Below are 22,370 nucleotides of genomic sequence, written 5' to 3' on the forward strand. Positions count from 1 at the left end.
ATGGTTAGCGCTGATGGGAGTTGGCAGTGTACATTCACCACAGCTGCCCTGCTCTGACTGATAAGATTAATTTATGTGTTTCTGTGCCACATGGTGTGTAGTATAATCCAAGTTTTAAAAAACAGCATCCAGGCAAAATACAGTGGTGCCTCGCTTAACGAGCGCACCATTTAACGACGAATCCGCATAGCGACGCATTTTTTGCGATTGCTAATGCGATCGCATTGCGATGATTCCAATGGGCAAAAAGCGCATTGCGATGACCGGTAAGCGTTTCGCTTACCGATCTTCGCATTGTGATGTTCTAAAAACAGCTGATTGGCAGTTCCAAAATGGTCGCCGGAAGAATAAAATGGCCGCCCGCTCCGTTTTCACGCCCTGCCCTCGCTTACCGAGGCGGCGAAAATGGCGGCTGGATGGGGAATCTTCGCTTACCGGTGAGTTTTCACCCCATAGGAACACATTAAACGGAGTTTAATGCATTCCTGTGGGGTTTTACATTCCGTATAGTGATGTTTCCGGATAGCGACGTTAATGTCGCTATGCGGGGCACCACTGTATAAATAAATGGCAGCCATTTAACTTTGCACCTTGTTCAGTCTAGCTTTTTGTATTTCTTCATATTAACAATTCTCTTCCCTTTTGTCTTCTTTCTGTTTCTCCTCTAATAGCAATTTAAGAGCTGCCCCCGCTCAGCCCTCAAGGCCCCTGGACCACTGGCATGTGGAGCTCCATGCCTGCCCACCAGAAGACCAACAGAAGACCAGTGGCCCTGACCTTTTACCTCCTGTGATCACAGACCCAGATCATTCTTTTTTTAAGCCAAGCAAAGAGCAAACAATAACTTTTGGCCCGAGAGACCCAGAAGCCACTGCGCTCATTGAGGACTTGTCCAAGACCTTAGAGGAGTATCAGGAGGTGGAGAAGAAGCTCTCAGACATGGCCAAAGAGGACAGCCCGGCACAGAAGCAGCTCAGAAGCCAATTGGTCAAAATTCGCCAGGAACTTTTCCATATCCACGAAGCCCTGGAGAAAGCAACCAAATCTACTGAAGGCCCTTTAGATCTCTCAGTGAAGAAGTCCTCCAAAGATCTGGAGAAAGGGTACTTAGACCTGAAAGAGTCTAAGATGACCGCCAAGGGTGGGAGAGTCCAAGGCAAAGATCTGGATTCTATCAACAGATGTTTGGCCACGGATGAAGAAAGTCAAGGGGACGAGGTGTCCAATTGTCTCCTTGAGACCGAGAACAAAACCATTGACTTGCTGATCAAGATGAGCCGCTCGGAGAGTCTCCGGGCCGCCTGTTCTGAGGCCCATTTGGGAGCTGTCATCAAAGCTGAGGTGCTCCCCCTCAACGTACCTCTAGAACTCAGGCACGTCATGGAGCCGTACTACAGCCGTACCACCAAATGCGAGGCCGATTCCAGCGTCCTGCTCTGCACGGATGGGAGACCCAACCCCAGCCAAGGGCCTCCGCTCCCCGTTACCGAAGACGTCCCGTTGGGATGTAGGGCCCTCCCTCGTTCCTTGTCATGCGGTCTGCCCAACGAGACGGAGGGGGTTTGCCTTCACAGTCCCTTAAGTACAGATCCATAATGCACTCCGTCTCCGTCAGTCAAGAGCGTTTTGACTTTTTATTTTGAAAATGTTCTTTCCCACATTTTTTTTCTCCAAACCAGAAAAAAAATTTTGTTTAACGACTTTCAGAGCTAGAAGCTAACCTCCCATCACTCTGTGTGTCTTGAGCTTATCACCACAGAATCCAGATAGTTTATAACGCCTTCCTCTTCCAAATGTTATGAAAAGCACTGCAACTGGGAGGCACAGCTATATATCCTTATTCTGTTATATTCACACGTGGCCAACGTGGCTATGGTGTAGTAGGAGACCATGGGAACACAGTAGAAACCTTTTTAAAAGAATGGTAAATCCATGTGTCCGAGATTTTCCCCATCTCTTCCATTACTGCCTAAACAAGATACATTTTCTGATCCAGAACTTCTTGTGAAGTTTAATTAAAGGGACTGTTGGGTTCTGTTGCCTCTCTAAGACCCTCCCCTTCAACATTAAAACCAAACCCTCAGACAAATTATGGATTAGCCATGCCCTTTGTGGGCTTTTAGTAGGGAAATAAACGACAGCAGGTTTACAAGACCCTGCCAATAGCCAGGTAAATATTTTCCCCCAATACAGGTAACATCCAAGTAATACCCAAGTTGCCAAAATATTTCTGTAGGCCTAAGATCTGTGTTGGATCCTGAAGGACACAGGTTAGATTCTGGCTCTTTCTTGTTGTTCTTTTGAAAAAAAAATATTACTATTATTTAATTGTATTATCCTAGTGATTCCTAATGGAATCACAGAGCAGTGTGCTCTGGGACAGCCTTTCGGAGCCTCAGAATGGGGAATAAGAGGAGAAGAGCCTTTAATTGCCAAAAAACTGCCCCCTCCAGTTCACCTCCACAAGGATCGAGACCAATAGCAACAATCCAGCAGCGGGTTTTGGCGATTAAAGGCTCTCCCTCTGCATTTCAAGGGAGCTTGAGAACCTAAAATGCGTGTGGGGAAGGTAGGAAGCATTTAATTAATTTAAAAAAAAATTTAGTGCTGCACTCAGATTACGTCATCAGTTTGCACCAAGTTAAGTGAATAGGATTTGGGCCTTGGTGTGAATCTTAAATGCTTCCTTTTCCTGATAACCCTTTCAGAGGAATCAACATATTTAACACCACAAGTGGATCGCATCGATATTTCCTATTTCCAGGCACAATTCTACTGGGAGAATATTCCCCGTCTTTGGTAGTGAGGGACAGATCTGTGGGAGAACTGCCGACGATTTAACAGACAACTTCCTAGGACTCCTTCTCTGAGTGGGAAGTCATGCTGGTTAACACAGGGTTGAAAATGAACTTTAATTGATTGACTGATTGATTTAAAATATTCATTTGCCGCCTTTTCTCCCCAGAGGGGATTCAAAGCGGCTTCCTACAGATAACACAACCAATAAAAAAAAAACTAAAAAGAACCCACTGTATAAAATAAGTTTTTTAAAACCCAACATATATTTAAAATCCGATTTAAAAACAATTCAAACTCATTTAAAAAGCTGTAAGTTGAAAACTAGCCTTGCTGACTTACTGCTTGAAAGCCGGCCTCAAAAGGAAGGTCTTTGCCTGTCAATGGAAAGAGAAGGAGAGAAGGAACCAACTTTCTGTGCTTTCCAAAGACTGGGGGCCACCACCAAGGAGGCGTATGGGGTGATTCAAACTTTCCAACAGCGTACAATTTCCACAGTTTCCCATTTAGCTTGCATAGAGGGACGCATCACGATTCCTGAGCCCCCCGCCTTTGCAAAGCAGGGAGAATGCTCCAAATTCCAGGTTATTTTTATTTCCCTCGAGCGAACTCACCCGAGCCCTCATCCTAGCTGGAGGAGCTCCTTTGACGAGGAAGGCCAACCTTGAAAATGAATCGAAACACCATGGGGCACCTTTGTGACGCAAGGATTCTACACACTTTGTGTTATCACATAGCAAACTATAGGTGTTCACCCTAATCCTGTGTCACAAGTGTTGTTCGCATCACAAGCGCAGCAATCTGGAAGCTACTGTGTACTCTTTACTGCCTTCTGTGTGCCAAAAGCTGTGCAGACTTGATGGATCTTGAGATCTCCTTAAAAAAAAAAAAAAACACAGACCCCCCCAAGACCCCACCAAATAGAGCCAAATATTTGCAGAGCTGTGAAAAGTTCCGCTTTTGAACTAAAACTCCCAGAATACCTTGGCCCCTTTCAGCATGGCCCCAGGAAAATATGGGGCATTTGAGTTGATTTAAGGAGCAGGGGGTTGGACTTGATGGCTTTATAGGCCCTTCTTCCAACTCAATGGTTCTAGAATGCTACAATTAATTTTTGATGCTCTGTTGCATTGTGAGACAGATGGGATTTTAGAATTAAAAGGTACTTTGGAACAGTGTTCAGCCCAGGAGTTTCTCTCCATCATCAGCAAGAAGCTCCAAGCCTTTTTCATATAAAAATGCACCGCAGGTCCCTGCGCCCTCTACAGCTTTCACCATTTCAGCTGCCAAAGACCGACTGGTGCTTTTGGAAAGAGCTGGAAATCTGAAGCTTTTGCTGATCTGCTGCAAGAGAGCTATCACAAAGCTACTAGATAGCTCAGTGGTTTACATCTCTGGCTGCGGAGCCAGAGGTTGGGGGTTCGAATCCCCCACTGGGCCTCCTTGGTAAAGGCTGGACTCGATGATCCCTTCCAGCTCTATACTGTAGTTCAAAGATGATCAGAGATTTACCAGGGGATCCTAACAGCAACGTTGGCAAATCTTTGTGTCCGAGTTGGAAGTCTGAGTCTTTGGTCCCAAGTCCCTATCAAAACCAAGTTTTTCCCCCCAGAAAAAAAAAGAGAGAGGATGAATGGGTTCCAAGTCGCAAATTGAGTCTGAATCATTTAAGAAAAAGCCCTTGAGTTGAATTCAAGTCGAGTCACTGGTGCAACTTAAGCCCGACATGACAGTGAGCCCGGCGACTCGGTTCTCTGCCTTTTGCCCGCTCCTGCCCTGCAACACAGGGGGGTTAGACTGTGCAGTGGTTGGCAAAAGCTGGGGAGGGACAAGATAAGAGACTTCATTTCATTCCTTCTTTCCCTGAGAGTTAAATGTGGTGAGAGATTGGGGGGGGGGGGGTTTCATACAGTTTCATATGCATATATTGTATGATCTCATCCAAACACATGGAGTATGGCAAACACGCCAAATGGGATCCATTTAAGACTGTCTTCATGGGCCTGTGGCCACTGGGTGTGCTGGAAAGGAAGATGGGAGTTGTAGTGTACCTGCAGGCATCTGGCTAAGAATGAGTAGAATATGCGACCCTCGCTGCTTTCTCCAGTATAAATCGAGAGGCGGCTGTGGACCCCACACTCAAGCCTAGTCAAAGGCACCCTGCTACCATCCACCACCTGCAAACGGTGCCCCTACTCATCCAAATTAAATAATTTGCTGTCCTGTCTTAAGACCCCCCCAACTCTGCTGCCTAATGGTTAGCGCTAGACCTCCCAGAGATACACTATCATGCCTGCTCGGATTGAATCACACAAGACTGTACAGAAGCAAAGTGATTGCGTGATAATGTTTTGACGCAGGGGGAAAACAAAGTTTTGCCATTTGGAAAGGTCAGTGTAGACACAGAGAAAAGGGGGTCGGGAACAGATGACATCCCCACTTAGCCACATTATTATCTGCTCATTCACATTTCCTTTTCACAGCAGCTCCTCTTGAGCTGATCAGCTAGTTGTGTTTGGGGAAAAAAGTCCCCCCTGTCACCACAACCTCCCTTGAAATGCAGCCGTCACTCAAACACACACCAACACTGGAGCATCGTCACACCCGCACTCGTTCTGTCAAAAGACGATAATCACTGGTGAGCAAACCTGTACATCCTACACCTAATTTCTTTAAAACATGGAATGGTGCTTCGAAGAGGGGAGGAGGGAGGGAGGGAGGGAGGTCACTGGGATGAGATGAAATAAAAGAGTATTCACCTGTTATTTATTGTCCACACATCTAAGAATGTAAAAATTAAATTAAAATAAATTAAGTTAAATTAAATTAAAATGACAAAGTGAATGCCTGGCCGCCTTTTTTTGATGCTGCTATTACAGACGAAAAAAGCCTAAAATCATGGAATATTCTATTTCCTACATCTATCCAAAGGATCATGTTATGTGCCTCGGTCCCAATGCCCGGAGAAAGGAGTTATAGAACATGTTGGGAACATTCTACACGTCTGTTTAGCAGAGATGATGGCAAGTCTTTGGATCTGAGTCTTGACTTCATCTTTGGAATCAGATCCCAAGTCCCTATTAAAAACAAGTTTTTCCCCCCAGAAAACTGGGAAAGGTGGGTGGGCTCCAAGTCATGAGTTCAGTCTGAGTCATTGGGGGGGGGGAATCTCGAGTCAAGTCTGAGATGAGTCACCAGTGCGACTTAAGTCCGACTTGACCACCAATCCGCCAACTTTGAGTCCCCACGCCCGCTGTTCACCAGCTCATTGGGCATCCTATCTGGGGTGATGGAGGCTACAGTCTAGTGCATTTACAGAGCATTGGGTGGAAAGAAGCCTGCTTTAGGTGGAGGGCATCAGGCTGTCAAGAACACCCGTCCTTTCCAAGATCCTTCTGTGATCCTATATTGGCCAGATAGATACCTCGGGTAGTCTCCCTGTAGGAAGCGGGCAGGGGGCAGCCAGCATGGGAGAAGCATGGGCAGAATAGAGGGTTGGATACTAACATCATCCTTCCTCAAGTCACTTTTCCCAAGACCAGGTCCATGGTTAGTGCAGACAGCACTTCTAAGAAGGTGTTTTCAGTGAGAAAGAATTTGGAAGAGCCAAAATCTAAAGACTTCCTTCCTGGTCTACTGCGTTCTTCACCCCTGATTGTTTTCTCCCAAGGTTGGTGACAGACCCCTGGTTTCCAAGCCCCTGGAGGTCCTCTTCTGGCTTCGGCAGAGCCACAACATTGACCTGCCAAGCCAAGCCTCCCCTCTTCTTCTCTATTTCTAATTTCTCAACCCTGTCCTCTCTGCCTCCTCTTCCTAATGCTCAGACTCTTTCCATACACTCTCCTCCCACCAACCCAGGTGGACTCCTTGGCTCTCTTCTCCTCTCCACCCTCTTCTTTGTCTTGCTTCCTGTTCTGTCCATCTCCACCTCCACAACTTGTTCTGCCTACTATCCCATAGTGGCCCCTTCTCTGTTCTTTGTCCGTGTCTTCCATTTATTTATTTTATTCAATTGATATACTGCCCCTCTAGCCAGAGGCCACTCTGGACCCTTTACAACATTCTGTCCTCTTCTCCTTGGCAAGTAGTTCACACTGTCTTCAAGAACCCTTGACTATCCCAATGCCTCTTCTGTCTTATCCTCCTGTCCCTTCCACCTCCGCTTGTCCTACAGATCAAACATCCTCTCTGTCCTGTACTTCCATTTTTCTCCACCATCTTCTCCCCTACTATCCTATGAGTCTTTCTATTTTTTTCAAGTACATGAACAATCAGTCTATACTTTCAGCAGAAGTATATACTTTGGGACAGTTGTTTTCCAGAGTCTCTACCATATCAGAATTGTTGAGTATTCATGAAGGTATTCATGAAGGTAGCTATTTTTCAAGTCGAGCTTCAGCCAAATTACTGGTCAAATATTTGGCCAAAGTCCAGCACTGGAGGCAAAACCAACTTGCTATCCTCTAATGACTAAGTCTCGGGCAATGTTGAACAGTATTAATTTCGTCATCTACCTTATGAGGATGATGGGAATTGCCTCTTTTCTCCGAATCATTACTTTGTCCAAGTGCTGCCAAGCGGCTGGATTCAGTCCAACTCTGACTGGGCTACAGCACCTGACCAACCGTTGACGATTTTCTCCAGATCACATATAACTGATATCAAAACAGCTCACAGTCAGCTGAAAGATCACACCTGTCCTGACCACATGCTAAATGTAAGATCAAGCACAGTGTATTTATTACACTTGTATCTTACTCTTTTAATCAGCGGTAATGCTGAAAGTTCAGATACGAGCAGCTTATGTCGGTTTCCTCATGACCTGCTATTCAGGTAGGGTTGGGTGAAGATGACTTAAGTCAAGCGTATGTTATGTTTGAAAGACCTGGGAGTAGAACCAAAAATCTGTATCATTCTGTGACTGACTGACTGATTGATTGATTCTCATAATCTCAAGGATACCCAGTATGGTGTAATAGGTTGATTTACAGACTATGAAGGTCTTGTTAGGGTCACTATAAGTCGGTTCTGACTTGATGGCACATAATTGATATAATCTCAACCCCTAAATTGCAGTTTGCTTAGTTTGTGCATAAAGCCAAACATGCCACTTGGTCATTGCAGTGGTTCCCAACCTTGGGTCCCCAGATGTTCTTGAACTACAACTCCCAGAAATCCTGACCAGCACAGCTTGTGGTGAAGCGTTCTGGGAGTTTTAGTCGAAGAATGTCTGAGGACCCAAGATCGGGAACCATTGGCTCAGTAGAACGTTGGAAGTTGACTTATAAGCAGAGATGGGACAAGTTGCTTTTTAAAGATGACATCTGCCAGCCATGAAGCCTTGGGGGATTCTGGGAGATATAAACCAAAAAAAGTAATTTGCTCAACCTCAGCCTGTACCAGGTCAAGCTATTTCTCTAGCTTTGTGTTGCCCGTTTTGACAGCTAGCTGATCTCCAGGGTCCCATCATCTGCCACCAAAGACAACTTTAGACATGCTGCCACCGAAGGTAAGGTAACTAATGAACCCCTGCATTCACTCAAACTAAGGACACTACTGCCTTATTCTTCCTTTTGTAGCATGACCGGTCCGGGCTGCTACCTAATCTTTTTAATTAGTAGCACAAGGAGTTAAATTTGGGGCCTTCTATGTGCAAAGCTGATGTTCTCTCACAGAGCACTGCATTTGCCCTGTTATATCTGAAGCTGCACCAGCCAGTGGGTCAAACCGTGGGCACCTTTAAGCTCAGAATGCTCTTTATGGTTCCTGGTAGCTACCTTCCAAGGTGCCCCGGTTCAGATCTGTGCTTACACCTGCAACATGATCCTTTTATTGAGAGGCTAGGATTGAAACCAGGAAATGAGGCACATGTGCCATAAAGCTTTGAAAAGTTATTTTTGAAAAAAACAGCTTCTCAAGTCAACCAGCCAGTTTATGCTTTTGTATAGAACTGCTCTTTTTTTTCCTTCCTCCTGGAAATGATTTGAAAATTCGGTTTTCTTTCACTCGCTGGATAGGGAAACACAGAAAGGAAGAGGGAGAGAAGCACGATGCTTCTTACCAAGATTTGCAAAAACTAGAGAGGCTGAAAAATCCGCTCCTTGATTCGAAGAGGAGAGCGGTGGAGTTTTCTCAGCGCAGAATCTGGAAAAGTTACCGTTTGGGATTAAGACCGTTCCTGGGAGATTTTTTAAAGGACTGTAGTCGGAAAAAGTCATTCTTCGAACCTCCGTCGCCGCAGCTGCTCTGTCCCATTGTTCTTCTTCAGACCATGGCCAAGGTCAACGGGTGTGTCTGTAAAGCCATGCCAGAAGAGCGAAGCACAAGAGAAGGGAGGGGAGTTTAGCTAGAAGAGCGCCCACACAGCTGCCAGGCAAACAAAACAGGAGAAAAGGGCAAAGCCCTTCTCGCGGCGCTCCGAGTGAGGTGGACAGATTCCAAGTTCAAAAGGCAAAAGCGTTTTTACCTTTGTGTTTAAATAATTGGATGGGAGTAAAACAACATGGAGGTCTTTATCCCCCTCTCAAATCGGGCCCCGAGGGTGCTCAGCTTGCTCCGGTGCCAGCCACATTACACGGTTATTTGGTCAACCTAAAGGCATCTGATAGGCAGACATTACTCTTCGGCTAAGGTACAGCTCACCTGATAGGCATCTGGGTTGGTTTCAGGTGAACGGCGAACAACGCCTGCCTTTTTCCCAAACTCACACACCAAAGGGACCCCCTGCCCGTCCATTGTCCTTCTGCCTCTGTGGCAAAAAACAGCCACACGTCGACCAAACGGTCGGGTTTGAATGTTTTACGTTTTGCCCGCATGTGTCTTCTTAGGCCGGGTTTGCAGCAATTAAAACACAAACACAATTGCCACACTGGCCTGTCCAAGCTGAACAGGTGTTACTGAGGCCTTCCGGGGCCACTGTGCTTTTCATTGAAAGTGTCCTGCTTCGCATACCTGTCCTTCCAGGAGCCAGGACAGCTCTCTCTGCACATCTGGCAGCAGAGAACAAAGAGGCAGCAGGATCAGGCAAAGAGGTGACTGGGCCAAATGATTGAGAACAGATCCTGCCCATCCTCAGTCTATATGACAACCTTTCAAGCATTTGAAGAGTGCTATCCTATCTCCTCTCAATCTTCTTTTCTCAAGGTTAAAGATGCCCAGTCTTCTCAAAAGGCTTGGTTTCCAGTCCCCTAATCATCTTTGTTTTCCTCCTTCAAACCTGCTCCATTTTGTCTGCATTCTTCTTAAGGTGCGGTGGCTAGAATTGGCTACCGTACACAATGTGAGGCCTAACCAGTGCTGAATAGAGGGGGGACTAGCACCTTGCAGGATTTGGAAACAATGCATCTGTTCATGCAGCCTAGAATAGCATTGGCCTTTTTGGCCGCTGCATCACAGCTTGTGATCTACAACTATTCCAAGATCCTTCTTGCTTGTAGTATTAGTGAACAAAGTATTCCCCATCTTGTAACTGTGTGTTTGGTCCCCCCCCCGGGGGGGTATGGAACCTGGCACTTATCCCTGATATCCCTGTTAAACTTCATTCTGTTGTTTTCAAACTGGTGCTTGAGCCTATCAAGATCTTTGTGAATTTTGTTTGTGTCTTCCAGGGCATTAGCTAGTCCATCCACAAATGGGATCAGTATTTACTGCACCCCTTCATCCAAGCCATTAATAAAAATGTTGAAGAGTGATGGGCCCAGAACTAAGCTTTGTGGTACCAAAAAACTACCTCCTCCCAGTCTGAGAAAGAGCCATTAATAAACATTCTCTGAGTATGATTCTGTAACCAGTTGTGCATCTACCTGAGAGTTATTCTGTCCATCTCATAGCTAGTTAGGTTGCTAATCATGATACCATGGGGCTCTTTGTCAAAAGCTTTGCTGAGGTCAAGATATATTATGGCTACAACATTCCCACCATCTACCAGGGAGGTTACCCAATCAAAAAATTAGAGAAAATTGGTTCTCAGGATTGGTCTTGACAAATCTGTGTTGGTTTCTAACTCTCACTGCCTTGTTCCAGTGGGGGAATTTTTCTCTCGCTATTTCATTTGATAAATTGCAAAATATTTTGCTATACAAAAAGGGGGACTAAGACAGAAGAAATTATGAAAATAACCCAATAATATTATGTTTTTTTAAAGAAAATGCTCTCTCTCTACAAAAAGAGATTCCTGTACAGTTCAGAGGCTATTCATTGTCAGCAGAAAGCCAGCAAGCAGGCACCTTTTCAGTAATATTGGAAAGAATCTTCTCTGTATGGAGAATATTCCTGTGTACACAAAAATAAAAAATGGTGTGCACAAAAAAAAAGGGTATTGCTCTTTAGGTTGATTCTGATTCTCGCAGGCTGTGGGAAGGTATGCCATAGCTGTGCTTAAAACCTCTACTGTAGAAGCAATTCTATTCCCAAACCAGAGATTAGACAGGTTCATTTCTTTGAATTTGAGCTTTTTGAAAAAAAAATGAACTGCCACAAATTCTGAAACAACAACAACTTTGGGAGCGTGGAAGAGGGATCTACCCTGCTCAGGTATGGAAGAACTGAAGACTCAAATTAAAATTCACCCTGGAAAACAACTCTGAACACTATTCTGTTGTTTAAGTTAATCAGTTTCTTTGCTCCACTGATTGTCCTCGGAAGGCTGTTTCACCTAACATTCCTCAGATAGTGAGAAATGTTCCCTCTTATCTCCAAATTAAATGTATTAATGCATAGCTTGGTTAATGTCCACCCTCTCCTTTGCACCGTGTTTCTAATTTTAAAATACGTGGTAAAGACTCTACACATGTCCCAATAGATCCAATATTTGAGGAATCATTTTCCTTGGTTGGTAATTTGGAGGGAGGGCGCCCCCTAGTGATCCTTCTCTGAAACTGCAGTAAAGATATCTATTGGACACAGAAATGTGGGAGAGAACCCTACAGGTTGAACAAACAATCATGTTTAGGGTTTGTTTTTTTTAAGGCATGGCTGTGGTAGGTATGGTATGGCTGGATCCCCATTACCATCAGCCGTAGCCAGTCTGGTCAGGAATAAGGGATGTTGGAAGTTACAATTCAACAACATCTGGAAGGTCACTGATCCCCTCTCCACCCCGTTTTCAGCTTTTATATGATGATTCTTCCAAGAAACAACCTCCTAAAATGTTCCTTAAAATGCTGAAAATTACACATGATCAGTAAAGTGATCATGAAAATGTCAAGTTCCCCTTGACATTTAGTGCAGTCATGTCCGACTCTAGGGTGCAGTGCTCATCCCCGTTTCCAAGCCGTAGAGCCAGCATTTGTACGCAGACAGTTTCCGTGGTCACGTGGCCAGCGCGACTAGACACAGAATGGATTCCTGCGTTGATCAGGGGGTTGGGCTGGATGGCCTTACGGGTCCCTTCCACCTCAATTATTCTATGATTCTATAGGACCAACTGATTGGAGTCCTGGAAAGAGATACAGCAATTCCCCTTTGGCTTTCACCAGCGCCCCAAAATACCACAGTCTTACTCATCTTTATCTTGCAGTTGAAGCTTCCACTTCCCAGTGGAAGGACAGAAGAAAAATTCTAATAAATAAATGAAATTAAAATTGACGTCTCCTGATTTACAGGCCATCGTTCGTGAGGACACGGAACGGGAGGGGTCCCTTTTTGTGCTGCCCGCTGAAGGGAAGAGAGGGCATGGGCGCAAAGGCCTACCACCATGCCCGCCGATGGCTAAGGTGTCACTAGAGGCTTGGGGGCGGCTTTCAAACAGTCCTTGACAGGCCTTCAGCCCTGGAAAGGTGAATGGGTGCCAGAGGCTGAGTTTGTGTGTTTGTTTATTCTCGGTGATTAAAGCAACAACAGCGCAACAAAAGGTCAGAGACCATTGCCGTGGGAGATGCTTTTACTTTCCAGAAAACAGGTGGGAGGGGGAAAAGACAAAAGTCTCCCACCGACTTGCCAGGGTCCAGCTGAGGCAACCCTGTTTACTTGTCAGGTTTGGTTATTTAATTGATTTCCATTGCTGTTGGAGAAACTGGCCAAAAACTAACTTCTGGGGCTCAGCCCCAACAACTCAGAGATGCTGAACTGAGGAGAAGGTGGATTCAGTTCGAAATTCAAAATTTTAGATGCGAAAGTGCAGCGGACCACGTTCGTGCAGAATCACTACTGGAGATGGGCACGAACTGCCCGTTCAGCAGTTTGTGCGAGTTCGTTTTTCAGCCGAACAGGCACTTCCTAGCCCCGCCTCCTCTGGTGAGTTGCCCACTCAGCATGCCTGGCTTCCCTGCTCCGCCTCCTCCGGGTGCTGCCCCTGAGTGGGCGCCTGCTGGAGGAGGCGGGGCTGAGAAGCCTCAAACACCCTCTTCGGCCAAAAAACAAACCAACACGGACCACCAAACCAAACTGAGCTATTCAAGCCAAGCTAACTTGAATTACAACTGAAGTTTAATCGAATTAAATAATCTTGACTGGGAAATAGTCATCATTAATAATGATGTGATACAGACGGAATCCACTTCTTCATCAGCCCCTGGTAATTCAACCTCAAAAGCCTCCCCAAACATTTCATTTCCTGCAGAAAACAAATGTTTGTGAACCAAGCTGTACTTTTACACGCCTCACAAATATTTGGCAACCTTACATTATTCCCCTGATTAATCTTGCCTTCATCCCCGCCCTCTTCTTCCATCATGTCAAATTTTACAAGAGCATGTTATTTTGTACTTTATAAAGCTTCGTATATACACAGGTCACTACAAACAGCATGGTGCCCTTGTATACTAACAAGCAAAACACCCACACATCCTGAATTTTAACTGTTTTCTGTCCTACTCTTTTGGCACAAAACCAAGAAAATGCAGTTCTAGCTCGAACACTTATTCTATAGGTGTCACCTCAGATCTACATTGTTTGGAAATGTCAGTTTTTAGAACCGCAAATCTTAGAAACTTTCACCAAAGCTGGCTGTGCTTTTCTGAGCTCTGTGAATCTGTGGTGTGAACTCATAGACCCCAGAAGAAAAAGGGCAGAAAGAGATCAGCCAGAAGTATAAAAACCACTGTTATAGGCTGCTCTAGAATGTTATCTTAATTTTACTTTATTTATTAAACATTTCTTATCCACATGCACGTGATCACGATTTCAACAGTATCCAATGCAGCAAATTGCTGTTATTATTCCATTCAATAAGTGGGCAACATTCATTATATACTGATCCTCTCAAAGTCTACCCCCTCACACTCCATACAAAAAGACAGCCAGCTTCCCTGTACTAATGGAGCCTTGCCCCACAAGGGTGTGGCGAGGGGTTTTCTCTTGTGCTTTAAGATGAGTTTCCTCATGTTTGCTCCGGCAAAACAATTCTGTTGACGCAACCATGGGCAGGAAAGGTGAGAGGATTTCATGTCACTAACAACATTGCCCTGGGGAACCTATTGCAACAGTAGATGGAAACGAAACAGTCTAATTTAATTCCAGAACTCTAAACCAGTCCAACCTCTAGCTGTGCTCAAGTAGAAAGCAGAAGTGCTCTGATCAGAGGTAAACCATTTTAAATGTTTCTTCCCTACATTCTTAGCTAAACTTTTATTTCTAAAGCTTGTAGTTAGATAGTTTGGGCTAATGGTCCGGTCAGGGGTACAGAGAAACAATCTGAGTGGGTACACCATCCACCTGCAAAGCTTGGATTTTTTTTTTAATTACAGTTCCCAGTTGTGGTCTAAAAGTATAGTGTTTTTATGCTCTGCCAGAGATATAATAAACATAATAATAATAATGTGCCATCAAGTTAATTCTGGTTTATGGTGATCGTTTTCACCATTTTCCAGGAAGAGAATACACAGAAATGGCTGCTTCTGTGGCCAAGTATGGGTTTCAATGTGGGTCTCTTGAGTCTGTTCCTTATACCATGCTGGTTCGAGAGGTAGAATCCTCTCTGGATTCACCTTTACCCCTTTGAGTTTAAGGCTGCCATTTGGCTACTGTCTTGCTTCCTTACTAGAATTTTATTTCGGGGGGGGGGGGAAGGCCATATGTTCTTGCCTTCCACCAACCTACCTGTGTTCCCCACCATATTTTTCCACCTATGTGGAAAAGATGAAACAGTTGTGTTGTGTCTTTTGACCATCAGCGAGACTATGACTGCCTGGAAGTACTTTTTTTGTACATTAACAATGGGAAACAAGGTCTGAGGCAGTCATGCGGCCTCGGAAATAGGCCGTCATCCAGGTGAGCAAAATGTAGGTGTCTATAGTATGGAACTGTGGGCTTGAACTCCCATAATGCTTCACGCACATGCACACACGCATGCACGCACAGACACACACCCTAACTAATGCACTACACATGAATCAGCTTCCAATGTTCCTTATATGTAATTACTGAGTACAGTGGTGCCTCACTTAACGATTGCCTCGTTAAATGACAAAACCGCTATACGATGAGTGTTTTGCAATGTTTTAATAGGCAAAATTCACTTCCTGACTATTGGTTCCCTGCTTCAGGAACCGATTCTTCGCATTACGATGTTTTTAAAACAGCTGATTGGTGGCTTCAAAATGGCCGCCCGCTGTGTAAAATGGCTCCCCGCTGTGTTTTTGGACAGATTCCTCGCTTTGCAGGCACTGAAAATGGCCGCCCCTATGGAGGATCTTTGCTGGACGGTGAGTTTTTCAGCCCATTGGAACACATTGAACGGGTTTTCAATCCGTTTCAATGGGATTTTTTATTTCGCTTAACAAGGATTTCGCTCTACAGCGATTTCGGATTATCCTCGTTAAGCAAGGCACCACTGTTAAAATAATGGCTATTATGTCTACGATAATAACTCAACATCTTTGCTGAAGTAGCAAGTTCAAAACATGCCTTTATATGCTACAATTTTATAGCCACTTTTTTGGTTTTTTTGACAGAGGGAAAGCATGGATTATACCTTGGAGGATGCACAGCGCAAGGAGAAGCTTCTGAAGGCCGTCTACAGCCTCCAAGTTAAATCTGATGTCACATTTCAGAAAGCTAGTCCTCTCCTGAACAGCCACCCTGGCATGGGCATGGTGACAGAGCAGCAAGTTCACCAGCTGGCAGAGAAAGCCAAGACCATATGCCATGACCTGGACAATATCAAAAACCATCTTTACTTCCGGCAGAATGACTTGGTTCGCAAAATCCCCAACCCCAATGGTAGACATTATGGCAACGTATGTGGAATTCACTGCTCACTGGATGGATCTATTTACGTGACTAGTGAAAACGCACCCAACGTCCAGATTCGCCACCAATCAGGCCAAACATTTCAGGCCTTGCCATGTGTAGAATGGAAGAAGGAGACCTTCTTGCCAGAGGATGTGACTGTCACCAGGGCAGGGATGGTGGCTGTGACAGACCTGCTGAACGGAACTATCCACATCTTCAGTCATCATTCCAAGTTCTCCGAGGGCGAGTGGCTAAGAATTGGGAAGTTTTGTTCTCCTAGGGGCATTGCTGTAGATGCATCCGGAAAAATACTGGTGGCGGACTACACAGAAGGGAAGGTTTATAGTTTTGCCTTGGACCGTGCTTTCAAGGTGCAAGGCACCCACTCTGTCTCCAACCTGGAGGGGCCACGTTATGTGTGCTCAGCCCCAGAAGGAGGATTCGTGGTCAGCGAAGAATGTGGAGATGTCAAAGTGTTCAACAGCAATCACAAACTGGTCTGCTCCATCAGCAGTAAATATGGCCACCAGTTTGGAAATCCTGCCGGCCTCTGTACTGATAGAGAAGGCAACATCATGGTAGCGGACGAACAGCATCAGAGTGTACATCTGTTTCCCAGGAGTGGATCTCCAGTCTGCTTGGTCTCCAAAGGTCTTCAAAGGCCGACAGGAATCGCTTGTTCCACCCAGGGCTTGCTTTTTGTGACCGATAGCGGAGACAACGATGTTAAAGTCTTCAGATACCGTGTGAGGCCCCATTACAGTTCTGACCTTCATTTTATACACGATGACAGCCCCACTCTAATTTCTAGTCTCTAGGACCTCAAGGCAGGGCAGAATAGATTTGTCATCATCACACTTTACATGTATCTATTTACTATGTCAATTTTATGGTCATGCTACCTCACCCAACAGCATATTCAAATGTCAAAGGATGTATTAAATTGCTCTAGTGATGACATGGACTTATTACAGCAAGGGATACCTTTGTCATAAGAGTCGACTTCGGCCAAAAAGGAAAGAAAGCAGCATTATCCAAAACAGGCTTGGAAAACATGAGAGAGAGGGACAGGGAGACCCAGCAGCCTTGGGTCCCCATTTTGCGAGGAAGGTGGGATATAAATAAAATTAATCAATAAATAAACAATTTATTGAGAATTGTTTTCTTTAATGTATTTAAAGAAAACAATTTTCAATAATTTTTTTGCCGGTGGAGCTCTAGATGAACAGTTCTAAGCCCTACCATTAAGAAAAGTAACTATTCCATCTTTCACTTTTAAACTGATTTCTTATAGTAGGAAAAAGAGAAGGTGAAACTACACTGGAGAGCTATACGTAGACTACTGTGCTGACTGAACTTTCCGTAAAAGTCTGCATGTGAGGTGGGTTAACTGTACAATAAAGCAGCCAAAATGTCTTTGTCAATAGCTAAAAACACTTGTTCTCTTGTTTCAAGAATGAACTTACTGTACTCTCAGCTCTGGCTTTGTGAGGCGATGTTACTTCTCCTTGGGGGGGGGAACTATCAAAAGAGAACATAATTAATTAGAGGCTTTGAAGAAGAAGAAAAAAAATGTTGCTTCTAACCCTATTCGATCTTTACTCGCATTTACCACCTTGTGATGAGTAAGAAAAATTGTAGAACTTGTTTCGGCATCGATCACTGATCGGAACATCAGGACGTAAATTACCACCAAATGCCAAAATCCATTAAATCTATCTTGTATTTTCAAAGTGAGGTACCCAGATGTTTTCTCCTAAGTAGAGTAGAGGCTGTTCCAGCCAGGTTTGAGAGGGTTGGCATTACAAAACCCTTCAGCAAATCCTCTTCGGTCTGTGGCTACAAGCTCCCTTGGTGACAGTGGTTGGACTGGTATAAGAGTAATTATGTGCTGTGCCAGAGGTTCCTAAGTATAGAGTACTCAGAAGTGGCTTCTGAGCATCATCTTCTGGTAGCAGTTGAGAGACAAGAGTAGGATCTCCTGAACTTCAAGCGCTCCAGGTCAATGGGTACCCAACCTGCTTAGGTTGGTAAGTTACTATTAAATATCTCCTACAAGGAGATATTGTATCTTATTTTTTTTTCTATTCCAGTTCTTCATCTCCACAATTCCATTTATGGTGAGTGGACATTGCCCCCAACTTCATGAAATTGTTTCCTGGGAACTATTTGAAGAGTGCTGACAAAATGCATTTTGTAATCACGTATGAAACAGACGACAGAAGCCGAACTGTTCGTTAACCTGTTAACTGTTTGTTAACCTGTTAACTGTTCACTAACTGTTAACCTGGTGATTCAGCAAAAGGTCAAACGTGCAGCAGAGTCAGGAGGCAGTCCTACTGGTATAGTGAAAGCAAGGCTGGAATTAAACGTTTGCTTCAAACTGGTATCAATGGGAAGTGGCTTTCACCACTTCACATGCCTTCACATGGGGTGCCATTTTAAAACACACTCAGGCTCTTTTACCCTGGGCAGCTGGATGGGGTAGCAGCAAGATGTACGCCCCAATCTCTGCAGCCAGCTCCTTGTGTGGCAAAAATGGAGTCATTGGAGCTTCCTTCCTGGATTAAAAAGAAATGTTGCCAGAAGGCCAGCGCTGGGAGGCTTCTCAGCTACTTTGGCACTGGCTGGATAGCAGCTCCATTTATGTCACACACATGCGTGTGATATCCAGTTTCTCTCTGAGTTGCAGCTAACAGACAGTAAAAAGTTTACTGTGGATTGTCTGCAATGTGTCGTGCCAACGGACGTCTCACTGAATTTAGAGGAACTTCTTTCTTGGAAAATGTGCATACATTTCCCGTTTCTGATTTTCTCCATCCTTGTACAAAATAGGAAGTGTCTTTGCCAATGTATTATTAAAGAGTACTTTTTCTCCAATGTATATGAATGTTGTGGAGAGGGAACTACTGGAATATCACAGAAAATAGTAACAATTAGAATAAATTTAAATGCAGTTATCTAATCATAACCTGATATTAGACCATAACAGTGTGTTGAATAGGTCAAAATAATAAAAGAATGTTATAAACCATGTTGTTTCCTGTCCTTTATTCTTCTATCGCTTATAACACATCTGTATTTCTTTTTGTACAAGATTAATGGTGTGCAAACAATGTAAAAAAAAGACCTCATTGCAGAAGCTGGACTGTCACAAATAAGACATGCATAATAGCATATGTAGATATATTCTGTATCGCTATCAGCGTCTGACAAAAGGGTTCAATCACATTTCCGAGAATTATGGAAACAGTTTTGAAGCTTATCAGAAAAAAGCAGATTGCCTTGGAAGGGAGGTGTGTGGCTCTCACAGAGGGTGTGGCAGCAACCGTTGAATTTTACTCACATTCCCTGGTTTTGTAGAGAAAATATTTTTACTCCTGTGGCTAGCCAAGAGTAATTTGCTGTTCAGGGGGTCTGTTCTCTCATATTTAAACCAGGAGACCTCATCAGATTGGTATGAAACTAAAGGCTTCAAGGTGAATATATAATATCCTGGGTTTTTTTCTTTTTCTTCCAGAGTATCAGTATAAAGGAACCCAGGGTTACTGCTTGAAATCGTCTGAATTTCGTGGTAAGATTTTATTTACAGGTAGCCATGCATTTTCTTTTTTTAATGGAATTTAAAAGGGGGATAAAAATAATAATAAAAGGTGACAGCCAAACAAGAGTCTTAAAAAAAATGTGTCCAACATTCAAGGTTGTCTGTGAGATACATGGATGGAAATTGAGAAGCCAAAGAGAAAAGAGCAGCTTAAACTGTTTTCAGCTCATCAGAAAGCCTCTTTATAGGGAGAATTTTATTCATGTTTATTTATTTGAAGTGTCTATACGCCGTGGTGCTCCCGCCTTCGATTAGGTACGGAACTTAAATGCTTAGGAACGCTAATTCAATACAGCTAGGAATCTGTACGGAACACATTGAGAGGAGAACCTGGTCTCCTAGCAACCGGCCGACAGCACCCGGAAGTGGCTTGAAGCCAAGCGGCGGGGGCCTGCTTTTTGTTGTCCCTGAAGGTGGAAGAGGCACCTGATGAAAGAAAAAGCGGAGGGAAGTAAGTATGGAAGGGGAAACGGTGGCCGTGGCGGAAATTGGGTAGGAAGGAGAGGACGGAGCGGCTGCGAGGAATGAGTTGCTTTCCGGCGGGCTTCATATTCGACGCCTTTCAGAGCTGTTAGGAGACTTCTCTCCATGTCCTGTGGAACTCCCTGCCACGGGAGGCCAAGCTGGCCCCCTCGTTGCTGCCCTTCCGCCAGCAGACAAGACCTTTTCTCCTTAGGCAGGCTTTCCCTTTTAGACTGTCTAGGAGAGGTTTTTAAAAGAAGCTGGTTTGCATTTTGTTGCTTCTAAATCTGTTTTACTCATGCGTTACCTAACGTTCAGCGAAATAATGTTATTATTTCGTTGAATATTTGGATAACTGACTGTTTTGAGCTTTGATGTTGTGTTTTATTAATGTAAGGCATTTTGGGTCCTTTCTTGGGAGAAAGGTGGGGCAAAAAAAATTTAAATACCCTGTTTCCCCGAAAATAAGACAGGGTCTTATATTTATTTTTGCCCCAAAAATGCATTAGGGCTTATTTTCAGGGGGTGTTTTATTTTTTTTTTTTCATGGACAACCATCTACATTTATTCAAATACAGTCAAGTCATCATCTTCTGGTTGCTGCTCCATGGTGGAGGGTGGTCTTTCACTTAACTGGGGCTTATTTTGGAGGGTAGGGCTTATATGACGAGCATCCTGAAAAATCCTACTAGGGCTTATTTTCAGGTTAGGTCTTATTTTCGGGAAAACAGGGTAAATAAATAATCTGACTCTCGAGGAGTTTTTGAACCTCAGTTCTCATCTGCACTGGCTGGCATAATCTGTTGTGAGGGATGATGGGGAGTTCCAGCCTCAGATCATAAGAACCTCAGAAGAGCCCTGTGCTGGATCAGGCCAAGGACCCATCTAGTCCAGCTTCCTGGATCTCCCAGGGGCCCCAGCAGATGCCTCTGGGAGCCCATGAGACAACAAGAGACCTGCCTCCTGATCCCACTCCCCTGCATCTGGCATTTAGAGGTACCTTCTTTTTGAGCCTGGAGGTGATACATCCCCATCATGGCTTGTAACCTGTGATGGACTTTTCCTCCAGAAATCTGCCCCATCCCATTTTCAAAGCATCTAGGCCAGATGCCCTCACCACACGTTCATCAAGCTGCCCGCCAGCACACCAAGATCTCTTTCCTGATCCGTCATGGAGAGCTCAGAATCTCTGAACATCTGAAAGGTTTTCTCTTCTGATGACTACAGGGAAGCAGTTGGTTATTTATTTAAAATATTTTTTACCCTGCCTTTCTCTTTAAAAAGGACCCAAGGTGGCTTATTTAAAGCTAAAACCAATGAGTATGCAAAGATGGCTTACATGGTTAAAAGACAAGATTTAAAGCTAACAAATAGGAGCAGCTAGGCTGGTACTCTTTCTACTTACCCACACAATTCTAAATGGGTATCTAAAAGGAAGCAAGGTGTGGAGCTGGCACTTATATGGCACCTTAAGTTCCACTGAAGGAGAATAGCGAGACATAGCAAATAGATTTACACCTCCAAATCCCGATATGCTGAAATGTTTTTCTCAGCTTCAGAGTAAGGTACAAAAACCTGACTCCTTTTATATTTGGTTACTTTGCCCTCTGCTATTTGGCACTTTGGACTGTGTTCCTCTTTCTCAGATATTTTAAGTTTTTCACTGGAATTGGGATTTCATTCTATTGTAAAAAAAAAAAAGAAAGCTTTTTTCTGCCCTATTTCAATATGATCAAATGGTAGTATCTTCAGGCTTGTGGCATGGGACAAAGAGGGAAGTGGCAAGTTAAAATGTATCTATTCATCTGGCTATTTGTAAGGCCTCGAATAGACAGATGAATAGATACATTTTAACTTTCCACTTCCCTCTTTCTCCCATGCCACAAGCTTGAAGATACTACCATTTGATCTTCAGGTAGTATCTTACAAATAGCAGAGAGGAGAAGGGAAACAAAATGCAAGGGAGATAGGGAAAGCTACAGAAAACTGAATGCAGACTTCCAAAGAATAGCAATGAGAGACAAGAGGGCCTTCTTAAATGAACAATGCAAAGAAATAGAGGAAAATAACAGAAAAGAAAAAACCAGAGATCTGTTCAAGAAAATCGGAGATATTAAAGGAACATTTTGTGCAAAGATGAACATGATAAAGGACAAAAATGGTAGGGTCCTCACAGAAGCAGAAGACATCAAGAAGAGGTGGCAAGAATACACAGAGGAATTATACCAGAAAGATTTGGATATCCCGGATAACCCAGATAGTGTGGTTGCTGACCTTGAGCCAGACATCCTGGAGAGTGACGTCAACCACAAGCATCAAATGTTAATTAAGATGATTC

The 22,370-nt window shown here is 44.1% G+C and overlaps 3 protein-coding genes across 6 annotated transcripts in view; all 3 read left to right on the top strand.

The window, feature by feature from the left end:
• Positions 1-5,635, top strand: part of PRR35 (proline rich 35) — a 39,566-nt gene extending 33,931 nt beyond the window's left edge. Inside the window, exon 3 of the mRNA XM_072982575.2 lies at positions 672-5,635. Coding sequence (XP_072838676.2) covers positions 672-1,596 — 925 coding nt within the window. The 3' untranslated portion in view covers positions 1,597-5,635. The remainder of the gene's footprint in view (positions 1-671) is intronic.
• An 8,567-nt stretch (positions 5,636-14,202) lies between these two features.
• NHLRC4 (NHL repeat containing 4) lies at positions 14,203-17,219 on the top strand. Its single transcript, XM_072982615.2, has 2 exons — positions 14,203-14,316; positions 15,687-17,219. Exon 2 carries the CDS (start codon positions 15,696-15,698, stop codon positions 16,782-16,784), a length of 1,089 nt encoding a protein of 362 aa, XP_072838716.2. The 5' UTR covers positions 14,203-14,316; positions 15,687-15,695; the 3' UTR covers positions 16,785-17,219.
• Positions 17,220-19,325: 2,106 nt separating this feature from the next.
• PIGQ (phosphatidylinositol glycan anchor biosynthesis class Q) overlaps positions 19,326-22,370 on the top strand; it is a 49,868-nt gene continuing 46,823 nt past the window's right edge. For 2 of the 4 annotated variants that reach the window (XM_072982397.2, XM_072982394.2), the window contains exon 1: positions 19,889-20,021. The gene's annotated coding sequence lies outside the window, so the exon portion shown is untranslated. Of the gene's footprint in view, positions 19,541-19,888; positions 20,022-22,370 lie in introns of those variants that run through there. The other 2 variants (XM_072982395.2, XM_020812592.3) reach the window with 2 other exon arrangements.

The sequence above is a fragment of the Pogona vitticeps genome, chromosome 13 (assembly GCF_051106095.1).
Source record: "Pogona vitticeps strain Pit_001003342236 chromosome 13, PviZW2.1, whole genome shotgun sequence".
NCBI classification, from domain to species: Eukaryota; Metazoa; Chordata; class Lepidosauria; order Squamata; family Agamidae; genus Pogona; species Pogona vitticeps.

Excerpts from the sequence above, each read along its gene's own strand:
- NHLRC4 (XM_072982615.2), top strand. The coding sequence starts at position 15,696 with ATGGATTATACCTTGGAGGATGCACAGCGCAAGGAGAAGCTTCTGAAG.